The following is a 14,832-nucleotide window of genomic DNA, read 5'->3' as shown; positions in this document are numbered from 1 at the left end:
AGCCACTTCCTGACCCATGCCCAGCTTGTTTCTCTGTGTTGTTTCAGGGGTTTTCTCTCGGATTTTGTTACTTCTGTAAAACCTGATTGCATCCCTTTTGGAACCCTGCTGAGCTCATGGCTGGTGTCATCTTGGTGCTGCAGAAAAAGGACTGGAAATGGATGGTGTTCAGGTAAAGCCAGTATTATCTAGATCTTCTCACCTGTTTTTGACCCCAGTGCTCTTCAGTGTTAACCCTGTGTCACTCCCATGAACAGGATCCTGCTCTGAAAAGCCTTGGATGCAATTTGAAAATGAAAATTGAAAACCTGATTCTGTGTCTGCTCCCTTCTGCCACCTGGATGTATTTGCACACAGCCTGAATGGCCCCTGCATGCAGCAGTGACTCCTGGGGAGGTGTGAGAGCCTTTTGGTGTGTTTGAACTGCCTTGGGACCATCACAGCTCCCATTCCCAGGGAGCTGGGATGGGGGAATCACTTACAGCAATCACTGCCATGACACACAGACCTGTATTTGGAAGAGGCAGTGAGGGCTGGAGAAACAAAGGTTGGAAAGAAAATTTTGGGAAGAGGAGTGGCAGGAGATGAGGATGCAAGAGGCTGGATCCTTTGTGGGGGCTGAACTTTCAAAAGCTGCATCTCTAAGCCTGGTCTCCAAATCTGGGAAGCACCTGAACCAGGATACTGCCAGAAAAACCAGGAAGGACATTTATCACCAACATCAGCAGCTTCCTTCCTTCTCCCTGGCACCCCTTTAGCAAACCCAGCATCCATCTGCCTGATTGAATATCCTCATTAGTGCTCCTGACAGCACAAACTCAAGGTTCTTATCCAGCCATTTTTATTCCAGTGTGGTTGTGATTAAAATTTAGCAATATGCTTTTTCCTAGTGGTATTACCTTGTGTGTGTGCTCTGAGAACTTTATCTAGACACAGCCCCCATCAGTGCAGCAAAACAGCAGAGCAGAGTGGAAATCAGTTTGAGGAGTCCAACTCCAGCATGGGGAGACAGGAAAATTATGCTTTTTTAATAAGAGAAAGTTATCAGTAAGGCCACAGGGTAAATTTTAAGTGGTGTAAAAGCACACATTTCCCTTAAGAACATCTCAATTCTCTTGGTCTCATTTTCCTCAAAGAAGTCAAACTCTGTCTCCTCTCTGACCTAAGCAAGTATTTCCCCCTGTTTTTTAGGTTTAAGGTAATTTTATTTTTTTCTGTCCTCCAAAACTGCCACCAGTCCACCACACTCAGCTGCAGTGGGAATCCCAAATGCTGCATGAGCTGTGGTCAGCCCTGCCCCTCACCAGGGCAGCTTTGAGAAACACTGGCCCATTCTACTTCCCTGTATCTTTTGCTTGGAGCTTGGCCCTGCCAGACACCATTCTGCCAAATCCTGTAGATTTAGATGATGAACTCCTTGGGGCAGGGACCAGTGTGCTGCTGTGTCTACACAAGTCCTGTCACCAACAGGTCTGGGGATAGTTGATTTCACTGCAAAGTAAGCAATTTGTTCTCATTATCTTTGACATGTTGGCTGTTTATCTTGCTTAACCCTCAATACTGCAAGGATGCCCTTTAAAAGGAATAACTTTTAGGTGTCAGGGAGAGGTTTCTCTACACCACCTACTCTGGGATAATTTTGGCATCAGTTTAGAAGACCCATTCAGGTCGCTAAAGGCACAGCAGGGCTGTCAGCTCTTCCCAGCTCTGGGTTCAGCAGCTCTCCATTGCCATCTTCAGGCTGGGAGCAGCCTTGAGCCTTCCAGAAACAAAAATCCCGACAGGACACAGCAAACTCAATTCCTGTTTGCCCAGCATTAGCTGAAACTGATGGTCAAAAACTGGAATAAGTTGTTAATGTAAAGGAGGAGAAGGAGCTCTGCAAGGCTGGTACTCGGCTGCCCTGAATAACACGGGATATTTCCCTCCCTGTAAATGGACAAGGTTTTAGAGAGTAAATAAACACCAACAATGCTGTTTAACACACATTACTTCTTGCTGACAGTCAAAGTTTTATCATCAAGTTTTCTTTAAAGTACATAAATTGAAACTGCCAGGGTGATTTTAGCTCTGCAGCCTCCATTGTCCCCTCAAAAAAACCATATCCTGACAATGATAAAAGCTGAGGTTTGTGGGAGATTTTAATCATAACTTGCACTTAAAGAAGTCTTTGCCAAACATTTCACATCTGACAGACACAGTGGTGGGGTTGGTAGTGACAAGGTTTCCAAGGCTTTCAGGGTCTCTGATGAGCAGTTTCACACAGGCAGCTTGGAGGGCCAAAGAGCTGTAATCAACATAGGTACACATCCTAAAAGAACAACACAGGTAACACATCCTAAAAGAAATCAGAAAAATGTGCAATAATGTAGGTGTCTTGGTCCAACAGGGCCAGCCCAGAGGAGGCTCCTCAGAGCCAGTACTGTCACCCAGTGAACATCTCCATGCCACTCCCCCACCTCTCCAGTCTCCAGAGAGTGTCTGACCACCCTCAGAGTGAAAAACATTCTCCTAACTAGATCTGGTTGGAAAATCACTTTCTAGGAGCCCAGGAAATCATAGAATGGTTTTGGTTGGAAGGGACCTTTGAAGGTCATCTCTCACCCAACCCTCCTGCACTGAGCTGGGACAAAATACTGCTGCTCAGAACATTCCAGCAGCCCAACCCTCAGCTCTCATGGTAGTTTGTACCAGATCCCCACTGCCTCAGCCCCTGAAATCCCAGCCCTGAGGGCCAAAATGGATGATGCTGGTGCTCACCACAGCCACCTTGGTAGCACTCAGTTCCCGGCCAGTTTCCATCGCGGCGTCCATCGCGCATCCTTCCCGAAGGGCAGCCACTGGCCAGAGATGGGAGAGGACCAGTCCAGCCTCTTCAGGAAGATGCTGTAGCTGTCTCCATACTCAGTCACCCAGCGGCTCCTGCAAAGGACATGGAGAAGGGCATGAGCAGAGCACCTCCACCCTCTGCTTCGTGCACTGGGACAAGGGACCTGCCTTCCCTCCTGTCTCCCCCACCAACAGGTCTGGGGATAGTTGGTTTCACTGTAAAATAAGTTATTTGTTCTCATTATTTTTGGCATCTTAGCTGTTTATCTTGCTTATCCCTCAATACTGCAAGGACGCCCTTTAAGAGGAAAAACTTTTAGGTGTCAGGGAGAGGTTTCTCTACACCACCTACTCTGGGATAATTTTGGCATCAGTTTAGAAGACCCATTCAGGTCTTCGGCCACCCAGCCAGGAATCTGTGTGGAGCAAACAAAAGCCCATTCAGGTGGGATGGGAGAGAGGGGGAACTGCCTGTGTCCATCAGGAACAGGGCAGATGCTGCAACACACATGGCTGTCACCAGGATCCATCTCCCACCTGGACCAACCATTACACAGGCACAGTCTCCAGCCCACATACAACTCCAGGATGGCAGATTAAAATCTGCAATGCAGAGCTGAAATATATGTGTGTTTGGGGAAGGTGGGGGGCATGAGGCAGCGGGGAGGAATTGCCTTTCCAGTGAGAAATGAGAGATGAGGAGCAGTTTATGCCTGTTTGGTTCATAGTGTGCAGATGAGTCATGTTGCAAACAGCTCCTGTGTTTGATTTGAGAGAGCCCTTTCCCAGGGGAAGCCTGGGCATGGAAATGATGAGACATGCCTCCTGCCCCAGCCCCATGGGGATCTTCTTTCTGCAGGGACAAGGCTGTCACAGGAGTTGTCTCCCCACTCTTATGAACCCCACGGCGAAACTTTTCAAGAAAAGGCTGATCGGGCTTTGGGAGTGGATTTGTCCCCAAGGGAATTTCCTTGGGCTTATTGCATAATGTGGACAAAGAGAAATTTGCTTGAGAAACACCTTCCAATGCCAAGCAGCTCCAAAACCTCCCTGACCTACTCCTAGCCTGTCCCCCAGCCCCAGCAGCCATCCTCTCCTCCCATCCCACCTCTCCCTTACTCATTGAAGCGGAAATCCTCAGGGAAAATGGGAGAAGGCCTTATCTCCTCTGTGTACAGGCCAGCATGGATTCCTCTCCGGGGCTCAAAATCCTGCTTGTAGATACTTTTCCAATCAAGGTCAGAGCAGTCTAGTGAAAGAGAGTCCAAATAATTTAAAGACTTTTATTTTTGGATCTCTGTCTCCTGCACTGCACAGTCTGAGTGCTCCCCCTTCCCCTGAGCTCCACTGGCTGTTTGTGCTTCCAGCTCTCCTGTTGGAGTTACCACGATGAAGGGATTAACCAAGGGAGAATGGAGGAATTGCTTCCCTGGTGTAGATAAGGTCATCTAGATGAGATTATTCAGCCCTTACTTTCTATAGCTGTGTGAGGGAAGCCACACAAGGCAGACCTGGAAATGACATCTTGTGATCTTCCTGTCTGGATACTGACTTGGCACCTGGTATACATTTTCCCATACTATTTTCTTTTTCATTCTGCTACTCATCAGGGACTAAACAAGAGATTCATGGCTCACTTAACCCCTAACTGAGGACCATCACATCTGCTATAATATCTTCCCCAAAAATCCCTGTGGGAGTTGGTTTGAAGAGGCACCATCTCCCTCCCACCAGAGTCTCCAGAGATGTCTCATCTGTGTGTGAGCAGCTCAGTGTGTGTCCTTCTGATCGAGCAGATCTAAGTGGGGATAAACATGCAGGGAGGACACACAAAGAGGTGCCACCCATTGTAGAGAGATTTTCTGGGCATTTTAAAAATGACACATTCATATAGTGAGTAATTAGTAGAGTATTTTTGTTGTTTTCACTGAGGCTGAGGTCACAGGTGTCTCACACGTGCATGGCCATGTCAGATTGTTAATGCAACCCAGCAGCTGCTCCTGTCTTATGACAATATTTCCAGGGACACCACACTGAGGTGTGATCCATGGGATGGGCTGTCCATGGGAAATTGGCATGAAAGAAACACCATTTACAACGCTCCAACCTCTTCTAGAAGACAACTGTTTTTCTCTGCCCTGCTTTCTCCCCACCAATGGGCAGATGGTCACAGGGGAATCTGTGAACCCTTCTTGTGTCACTCATTTTCCCTTCACCCTCCTCAGTCTCTTCTGGAATTATATTAAAAAGCATAAAACCAGGCTGAAGGCCACCAGTTATTCACATGGGGCAGTTTCCACAGCCCTCCATCCATCCACTGACCTTGCAATAAAATACACGAGCTCCGGTTCTTGGTTTTGTATTTATCAGCATTGGACAGCACTTCCTTGTACAAATCCTGGGCAAACTGCTGGTAGGTGATCGTGTTTGAGGGTGGTGGCTCCCTTGGCTCCAACACCCCTGAGACATGGAAGGAGAAGAAGGTGAATCAGTCAGGAATCACCATCAATCACTTACCCTTTGGATAGGGTGAGTTGGAGTCCCAGCTGGCAAAAATCAGGGGAGACCCAGTCCCTTCATGTTGGTGCAGAGCAAGGGGAAGGTACCCACTGCCTCCACATTGCCAAAAGGAGACCTTCAGCAGCAGGTCTGTGTGAGAAGGGGAGAAAACCTGCACTGCTGGGATACACAGGGGAGAACAGGAAGGGAAGAGCCCACAGGAGTTTTGTCATTAGCATAACACACCTTCAGATGGGCTTGGCAAGGAGATCTCTGCAGCCCTCGGAGGTAAGTGGAGTCCATATGGAGACACATCTGACTGAGCTGCTTGTCCAGACTCTCCTGTTGAGTGGAGAGAAAAAACCCACCAGGGCTCACTTCACCTCATTGTCAGGGTGAATTTAAGCTACAGGAGATGGCTGTGCCTTTGCTCCCCTCTGATCATGAAAGGATCCAGGCATCCCACACTGGGAGAGATCAGCTCAGGGAACAGAGGGGACATCCCTGGCCATGTCTCCTGTTTGCTTCTGGAGCACTGCTGAGCAAGGACACCCTCTTGCCTCTCAAGCAGGATCTCAGAGAAAAATCTTTGCTTTGGGATGGCTGAGCAGGTCAGAATGATGCCTGGTGACCACTCCTTTTGTTTTCCTGACTTCCATGACTATTTTAATCCATGCAAGCAAGCTGTTCAATGGTGTGCCTGAGGGCTGGCTTCCAGCACATTTGCTGTCAGACAGGTACCCTTAGCAGAAGGGTTTTGTGAACCACTCAAACCCCTCACACCCAACCAGAGCCCTTTTCCCTCCCTGCACTTCTGCAACGTGGGGTTGACTGCCTCTCCCTCTATCCCAGCAGAGCTATGAAGATAAATCCCAGGCTAGAAGTGGCTCTTCATGCACCAAGATGTTTCTATAACCCCAGCTCCCTACACCCATGCTTTGGGCTGGCCTGGGAGCTGCATATTCCTGGTGAGAAGGAGCCGTGCCCATGTGTGAACCCTCTCCAGCTTAGCCCAGCACCATCAGGATGCAGCCATCCATCCCTGTGTGTCCAGCCAGCACAGAGCAGGGGCTGGGGGGCTCAGGCAGCTGGACACAGCCTGTTCACCAGCAGGGCCAGCATCAGGGCTCACCCTCAGTTTCCTCTGCCTGAGGTGGAAGGGGCGAGAGGCAGCTCAGGTCGTGCACGGGCTCGTGCAGAATCTCCAGTTTCCCTGCCCATCTTGGGCACAGGTCAGAGGGCTGGCACTCTGGCAGGTAGCACTTGGGCAGGTCTCCCAGAGGAGGGTATGAAGGTGCCTGCAGAAAAAAGTCCTGTGTGAATGGAGAGGCAGGAACTGGGGAGGGCAGCTGCCAAAGCCTGGGCTCGGGTGGGGTCAGCATCCCTGGGGATTCAGGGGCCACAGAGCAGCTCTGGGGCTCTCACTGGAGTACAGGAACCAGCACAGCTTCCTCTGTCTGCCCATCTTACAGCCTGGGACTCTGCTGGGCCCTGGCTGGGCAGTGGGAGGGAACCAAAAAAGCAGGAATGGCTCCAGGGTTCATGTCAGGGAAAGGCTAAAGAGGATCCTGGTGTGGCTGCTGCCTCCAGCCTCTCCAGCTGCACACTGCAGCTCCAGAGGCTTCTTAGGGGCTCAGAAAGGGATTCACCTCCTGTGAGCAACTCCAGGCTGCTGGGCCAGCAAGGACCATCCTCACAGGGTTTGTCTATTGTTGTTTTGGGTCTCTGTGGGTTTCTGTTTGTCCCTCAAACTCCAGGGTTGCCAGGGCAATCTCCTAATGTTTTTCATTTGCCAGGCTGACAGGTGGAGGCTGCAGAGCTACAGGAACTACCTGTCCCTGGGGGCTTCCCCCACTGAGGATGGCCAGAGCTTCTCCTGAGGTATCTCCAGAGGGACAAGAGCCTCCAGGAGACCCTGGTGGGGATGGCTCACCAGCCAGAGCTTTCTTCCTTAAGCCAAGGAGTTCCCCTTCCCCTTGGGAGTAGGTTAGTGCCCAAAATTTCACAGATAAAAACATCACAGTTGTTTTACCCTCTTAAAAAGGAACAAATCCTATCAGGGCCAAGAGGGAAACCTGGGCCTCCCGACTACCTCATCATCACACTACCCAGTGGGACAGCTCTCTTTGGCAGCTCTTGGGATTAACAAGGAACCAAAGGGAGCTGCAACCCAAGAGAATCAGACACAGCTTCCTTCCTCCTTATCTCCCAAGCTACACCAGCACCTCCACAGGAAGTGTGCAGCCTTCCAAAAACAAAATTTAAATGAAATACATAAAGGAAAATGAAAATAATTTAAAAAAGAAATGGAGATGCAGGGCTTGGGAACCGCATTCCAGCAGGCAGGGGTTAAACCCTGCCGTGCCAGCCGGGCTCCTGGAAACAGAGCAGCCACCGAGGAGAGGAGAGGGAGAGGGAGAGGAGAGGGAGAGGAGCTCCCCAGGCTGCTGCCCGGGCGGGGATGGCAGCAGTGCCTCTCTGCCCCGGTGGGCACACTCACACAATGATTTCCCTGCTGTTGTCCCCTCCTTTTCCTCCGCAGCCTCCACTTTTTTCCCCCTCTCTGGTGAGCGTACGAGCCCCAAGCAGTCCAGCAGCCGAAGGTGCCCCCCACCACCTCTCCGCAGTGGCCCAGAGCAAACCGCAGCTGTCCCCACCGGGCTGCCACAAGCAATTAAACCAGGGCAGGCGGAGCGAGGCAAATCAGATTAAATAGCTCAGGGGGTCGCTCGCACTGCCAGGAGATTAGGGGAAAAAAGAAAAAAAAAGGAAAAAAAAAGAAGAAAAAAAAAAAAAAACAGCTTCTCCTAGAAGTCCTCTCAAGCCCGTGTCAGGGCAATGAGCCATCTCCATCCCTAACCCAAAGGCAATTCCCCTCCTCAAGGCGCTCAGGGATGGGTTCCCAGCAGCCCCACAGGGAACAGGCGCAGCCCAAGGCTCCGGCACCGGCTCAGCCAGCGCTCGTTAGCGCCCTGACTTAATGAGTGTAATTAGCATCACTCCCCACCAACAGCTTTACCGGAGGGTGCCAGGGGGATTTCCCGCAGGAGGGACGGGGGCACAAGCCGAGGGCATCTGGGCGTGATGGGAGCTGCTGGTGGGTGACAGCCTGGGGACCACAGCCCTGGGGTCACAGCCCTGGGGACGGCAGCCACCCCTGCCGCCCTTTGGCACCATGCCAGTCCCCAGCTGGGCCGGGAGGGGAGCTGGCAGCCTGGGCTGGGCATCCAGGGCAGGGAAAGGAGCTCCGTACCGGTACGTGTGCCTGGATGGGTGAGTGATAATCGTCGTGCCAGCAGAAGTCCTTGCGATAGATGCTCTTGTACTTGTCCAGGGCCGGAGGCAGCTGGGAGGGAGAGGAGCAAACACAAGGCAGCACTAAGCCTCGGGGCAAGCCTGCAAACCCAAAATGGTCCCTCACGGCTCAGGAGAGGATGAGCTGCTCTTCTGGGCCACCTGGGACCAGCCCAACAGGGCCATTCCTTGCTCTGCTGAGCCCCAAGCAGGGTGGCTGGGAAGGTCCTACACACTTTTGGCAATGATTTGTGAGGCTCTTCTTGTCCCAGGGTTTCCCTTTCAACAAACACCTTCCTCCTGCCTTCCCCAAACCTCCTCTGAGTGCCCAAATGGCCTCAGGCAGAGCACTAACACACAGCTGCTGAAATTCTTTGATCAGCTGCTGAGGTCCAGCGTCACTCAGGTTAAATCAGCACATGCTTCCATCTTCCATCTCAGGAACATTTGCTGTGTGCTTGTCACATATTTAAAGAGCTGGCTAATGTCAGTACTCATTCTGCAAAGCCATTGGGGAACTGTGGAGGAAAACTCTGCCAGGGGGTATAAAGTCAGTGACACCTGCCCTACCACCAGAAATCCTTGCAGTGCACATTTAGGGAGACAGGGGGAGGATTTTAGGGAGAGAGCACTGTCTGTGTGTTTTGTCCCTCAGCATGCACTGCTGGAGCCAGGAAAGCTGCTGAGATGAGCCTTCAGGCTGGCTCCAGAGCTGTTTCTGTGCTGCAGCATTAAACATGGGAACTCATCAATGATAACTCATCAATGATAACTCATCAATGCAAGGCAAGGGCTGGGGGAGCTGAGCTCTGACTGCAGTGTCACTGTGATCTCCACTGTTGCACAAACACATCCACCACACAGGGGTGGCTTGGCCAGCCCTGGCAGGAGCTGCCATGTCCCTGTGACAGGGGACATTGCAGCAGCACACGGCACCCTAGGGAGGGCTTTGTGTCCCTTGCCACCAGCCACCCACCTTGGGCAAGGATATATTTTATATTCTCAGTCCTTCTTTTCTAACATTTCACTCTTTTCCCCCTCTGGGTTTCCCAGACCAGTGTTTGCCTTTGGCCAGGATGCAGAATTCCATTGTCACTGATTCCTGTTATCTTCCCAGACCAACAGACCCAGCCAAACCCACTACTGAAACACCAGGGAGGATGAGAGTCCTGTGGTACTTCACCTTCCATGCCTTTGCATCTTTTATCATCTCCATGGTGAACCAGGAACCTGGACCAGAGAAATCACTCAGTTAAAAACCAGCAACCAGGTCTTCTCCTCCATCCCACCTCAAGGGATAAGGGAACTGGAGACCTGGAACTGGCTACTGGCAGGAGGAAGGGGATTCAAATGGGGCTGAAATACTCAAATTGGCAGAGTCTGACTGATTTCAGCCAACCTCAGCAAAGCAAAATGTACCCAACCAGGACCTAAGGAGATGGACACCTCAGGGGATGAAGTCTGTTGGAACTCAGAAGAGAGGAGATGGAGGCATCCCAGCACCAGCAACCCCAAAATCACCCAGAGGGGGAACAGGTGTGACCCCTACTGCAGCAGGAACATCAGCAATGGGATCCAGCAATGCCTGTGTGGTGACTTTGTTTCCAGGGTCAAGGGAAAACCCCATTGTGACACACTGAACTTCAGAACCCTGGAGGCCTCGGTGGAGGAAGGGGAGCCTGAGGGGGTTGGTGTTGTTTCTTGGAGGAAAAGGCACCCAATAATCATGCTGGGGAGCTGTTATCACTTTTCCAGCTGCAGCCAGCCAGGCTGGGGACACGTGGCCAGGAGAGGGACAAAGCCTGCCTGTTGTGAGCTCTTGAAGCCTCCCCCCCAAAACCCACTGAAGAGGTGAGCAAAAGGTGGGGAAACTGAGGAGAAAAGGACATTACTTTGTGAGTGTGCTGAGCAGAAGGAAAGCATCCGTACCTCCCTGCATGGAAGGATGGGGAACACTCAGAATTAGGGCAGGCAGGGATCTCCACTTGGGCTCAGAGCGAGGCTGAGGACACTGAACTGAACTGAACTCACTTCAGATGCTGCCATTCTCTTCCTCTGCTGAGGCAGCAGGGGATGCTCAAAGGGAGTCCTGTGTCCCATGAATAGAGAGGAACACCCCACCAGATACACAGAGCAGTATTTAATCCTTAAAAAACACCAAGCCCTGACCAGGTTTGGATGCATTTCACCAAAAGATTAATCTTGCCTAATTTTGGCTGTACACAATGAGGACATCTCCCTCTGAGCTGACCCTTCCTGGCTCATTTAGGACAATTCATGTGACCAATGCAGGTACCTAGCTGGGGCTGAAATAAATCCAGAAATCCAAGTTTCATGAGCTGATTCTCACCCGAGTCCAATTTCTGTCGCTGCACATGAGCCTGGTGCAGCTGTTGGCTCAGAAATGAGATTCTCTGCCACTGCAGTGATGCAAGTAGTGGTGAAGGCTGGTGATGAGGCAGGAAGATGAGATCTCAGCTCCAGGAGGAGAGCCAGTCACAGACCTGTGCTCACAGGCACCGTCGGAATGAGCTGGATTCCACGAGTTTTTCTCTGTGCACACTTTTACAGTGAGCCCAAGGATGGTCTGGCAAGGGCTGTGTGCTGCTGACAGCTCTGCACTGGTGTCAGGAAAGAGGAGCAGCCCTTTGTCCTCACTGCATCTTATGCAAATTCATATTAGAATAGATAATGCAACAAGGAAAGAAAGAAACTATTTCCAGAAATGTGAAACTCTCATGTTCTCCTGTGCTTATATTAAAGGGATTACACTCCATTTCCTTCTTAATACAGCTAATGCTCTATGGGAAGCCCTCAGGCCAGGGATTAAAGCACTTATTCAATTAATTAGGAACAAACTTCTGCCTTAAAGTCAAACACACAAATATCAGTAAGCCCTTGAGAGTGTCTTCCTTCCAGGGCAGAGAAAATGGATTCTATTTCTGATGTAAATGAAACCAAGCCTGTAATCTAGAATTACCTGGAATAATAAAAAATTAAGAAGAATCACTTTTAAAATATCACTGTTCTCTAATACAGCAGAGTAAAAAAAGGACAGTCCCATCATCTTGAACTCAGCATTGGAACCCCCACAATGGGGAGCAAAATCAGGCCCTACAAGCATAAACTAAATGAGATACAGTTTTAGGATGTAACACTGGTAACCAGCTCCAAGCCCAGGCACAGCAGTGTTTGGGAATATTTGAAGTTAGGGGTGAAATCCTGGCCCTGGTAAACACAAAAAAGGAAAATGCTTATTCAGTAGGATCTGAATTTAACCTAAGGTGTCTGATTCATTACTGAGATAGGAGACAATTTCCAAAACCTGGCTCCAAATCCTAATCTTCCTTGATGATAGCTTGATCCTTCCATCTTCTCGCAGGCACAGCTCACATGAAATTAAAAGGCATTTTGCCAGAATGGTTTATGCAGGAGCAGCCCCCTACTGCTGTTCAGGTTCCCATTTCTTCCTCCCAAATATCAAAAGATGGGGCTGATAGTTGCCAGCATAACCCCAATTAGAAGTGGAGAGGAACCAAACTTGCAGCTCCTCTGCCTCCAAGAGAACTTATTTGCCTCCTCTTTGCTAATGCAGATATGGAGAAAGCTGTGCCCTGCATGGCTGCTCTCTGTGTAGCTGTCTGCACATCCCTGAGACAGAAGGTAGTGCTGAAGACCAAACAAACACCTGCAGGAGGAAATTACTCTTAAATAATTGGTTTATTTTCACAATACTCCAGGGAGACAATGGCTCAGATTCCCAGTGTCAGGAGCTTAAACCATTCACCTGAATGGCAGTGCCCCTCTTTCTCAAGGCAATGGCAACTCCAAACATCCAGGAAGGTATTCAGAGGGTGCTGGTGCTGTTGGCCTCTCCACATTTACACATCAGGACCAGAAAGTCAAAGGCAGACATTCATGTGTTTGAGTAGCACCTTGGGAGAATTTGCCAGTGGGCCCAAATGTGTGCTAGCTGAGATCAGATCCTTTAAAATCACATAGGAAGAGTTTAAGCTGGAGTCAAGGACGTCAACTATAATGTAAAACAATGAGATTTGTGCACCTGGCATGTGCAGATCCCTCCTGGCATCCTGCTGGTCATTCCCCCTGTACTCAGAGGTACCTCTGGAAAGCCAATCTTGTAGTCTCAGTAAGACTGCAGTTGCATACAGGACATGATGCAGAGATAAATTTCACCTCAGTTTGGCCCTACCTTACCATTTTTGCTGTCTTTTCCACCTGTGAAGCACAAGAGTTCTCTCTAGGTTTGTCCTGCCCTTGTGCCAGGCGCTGCTCTGGGCACTGGCAGGATCTGGGGGAACCAACTCAGCTATTAACACCTCCATGCACAAACACATGGCCAAGGAGGACAGACCTCCCTGTCAGCCCAGCCCCTGACAAGTGCTCCTTGGGCCAGGAATAAGATTCATTGCCCCCATGAGGATGTTGAAAGAGGGAAGTGATGGGTAAGCAGGACCCCCAGCATGTGGAAGAGGCAGGGTTCAATCTGGGAATCTCCATTCAGGTTATCACCACCGGGAGACAAAGTGCAAAGAGGAGACTCTTCTTCCAGGGAGGAGTGTTGACAGCCCCTTCTGTCAGCAGGAGGTCAGCCACCCATTTGGGTGTAAAAACATGAACTTTTGTGGCAGTGCAGCAGTCCAGCATGGCCACATTTCGCATCTTTATTTATTAGTTAAATTTATTAGTTATTTAGGAGCTATTTATTTCATCCTTCTCTCCTGCTTTCTTGATAAATTGGTGGGGCATTTATGACTTCCTGTGAGCAGAAACAAGCAGCACTCTTCAGCCTAAATCTGAGGCCCCTGTTGCTCTCCTCCAGCCACCTAAAGCACTTACAGGGCTGAGCCCTCAAAGGCAAACTCCCTGTTCCACAGACACTCCTCTGTGCAGAAGACAAGGGCAGCTGGTGAACTCAGTCGTGGTGCTCCAAATCTTGGGGCAATTCTGCTGTAACCTGCTAAAACAATCAATTGTTTGTCCCTGATAATCCCTCAAAAACCATCCATCAGCAGAGGAGGGCTGAAATCTCGTCACTGCCTATGAGATGTGTCCTGTGATATAAATCATGGCATATTGATGCACCTGTGTAAGGCAAATACATATGGGCATTGTCAGAGAGCCTAAATCTGCTCCCTAATGCCGTTGTTTAAACAGCCCTTTAACCACATCACTTTTCTCCTCGTTAGGTTAAGTTGCTGGAGGTGAAAAAGTCCTTCCAAAATGGTTTTCACTCACTCACTCAGGCCAAAGTAAACATGCCTCTGGGACCATTATGTGTATCAGGTATCCAGGCTTTGTTAAGAGCTTGCCTGTTAGGTAAATTCTGCTTCTCCTTCTCCTTGGAAAAAGCAGGTTAAAATTAGAGGCAGGCTCACAGGAGTAAAGCAGAGCAGCTTTGCAGAGAAATGGGAAAAACAGAAAAAATTCAGAGCAGAGCACACAAGTGACCCAAGTCTGGGGAGTCTCTTGATCTAATGCAACTCTGGTTACAATATGACATTGACTTGACTTATGCCTGTCCCTTGTGATCACATTCATCTCATGTGATGAACATTTTATTTTCTCTGTGCTGGACATTTTCACCAGCAGTCAGCAGAGCCTCCCTGTGGAGCTAAGAGCCCAGGGTAGCAACAAGACATAAAGAGGAAATGTGCACCTTGAGCACACCATGAAAACCTTCCAGCTGTATGCCCACAGGCCTGGAGGAGCTCCTGGGCTTTCCCTGAGTGTCACCTCGCATTACAACCACATCTGCCTCTTATAGGCAAGGCTGGCAGGACAATGACCGCTCTGAATCTGCTCATCCAGACCCCATCCACACCCACCTGCCATGAAAAGGAGCCTTTCCATGGACTGCTCCAAGGTTTGGGCTGGCTGTGCCACTGGGAGATTCCCACTGCAGCCATTAGAGCTGTTCAGCTGATCCAAACTTGTCGGGGAGAATAAAGGAACCACCTGCTTCCAGTGACAGGAAAAGTAAAGTGAGATCAAACAGAAGCAGGAGGAGAGAATTTAAGCAATGCAAGAGGTGGCTGCATGTCATTTCAGAAGTCACCTTTTGTCTTTGATCTGTGCTTCGGAAGCGGGCAGCTCCTGGATCAGATGGCCAGGGGAGAAGTGTGCCACCAAAGCCACCCCACCCTGAGGTCTCAAGTGTTTGCTTTCCCCAGGGATCCTCCTTCTACT

At 50.0% G+C, this 14,832-nt stretch overlaps 1 protein-coding gene across 2 annotated transcripts in view; it reads right to left on the bottom strand.

The window, feature by feature from the left end:
• Nucleotides 1-2,058: 2,058 nt before the first annotated feature.
• The window catches only part of LOC108963368 (uncharacterized), a 25,277-nt gene continuing 12,503 nt past the window's right edge, over nt 2,059-14,832 (bottom strand). Inside the window, exons 3-10 of one of the 2 annotated variants that reach the window (XM_018923556.3) lie at nt 9,806-9,852; nt 8,582-8,674; nt 6,461-6,626; nt 5,575-5,670; nt 5,152-5,289; nt 3,949-4,078; nt 2,761-2,922; nt 2,059-2,338 (exon numbers count right to left, since the gene is read on the bottom strand). In XM_018923556.3, coding sequence (XP_018779101.1) covers nt 2,781-2,922; nt 3,949-4,078; nt 5,152-5,289; nt 5,575-5,670; nt 6,461-6,626; nt 8,582-8,674; nt 9,806-9,838 — 798 coding nt within the window. In that variant the 5' untranslated portion in view covers nt 9,839-9,852 and the 3' untranslated portion in view covers nt 2,059-2,338; nt 2,761-2,780. The remainder of the gene's footprint in view (nt 2,339-2,760; nt 2,923-3,948; nt 4,079-5,151; nt 5,290-5,574; nt 5,671-6,460; nt 6,627-8,581; nt 8,675-9,805; nt 9,853-14,832) is intronic. The other variant, XM_030239610.2, reaches the window with a different exon arrangement.

This window comes from Serinus canaria, chromosome 4 (assembly GCF_022539315.1).
Source record: "Serinus canaria isolate serCan28SL12 chromosome 4, serCan2020, whole genome shotgun sequence".
NCBI lineage: Eukaryota > Metazoa > Chordata > Aves > Passeriformes > Fringillidae > Serinus > Serinus canaria.
The sequence above is the reverse complement of the archived record's forward strand: the minus strand, read 5'-3'. Positions and strand labels throughout refer to the sequence as shown.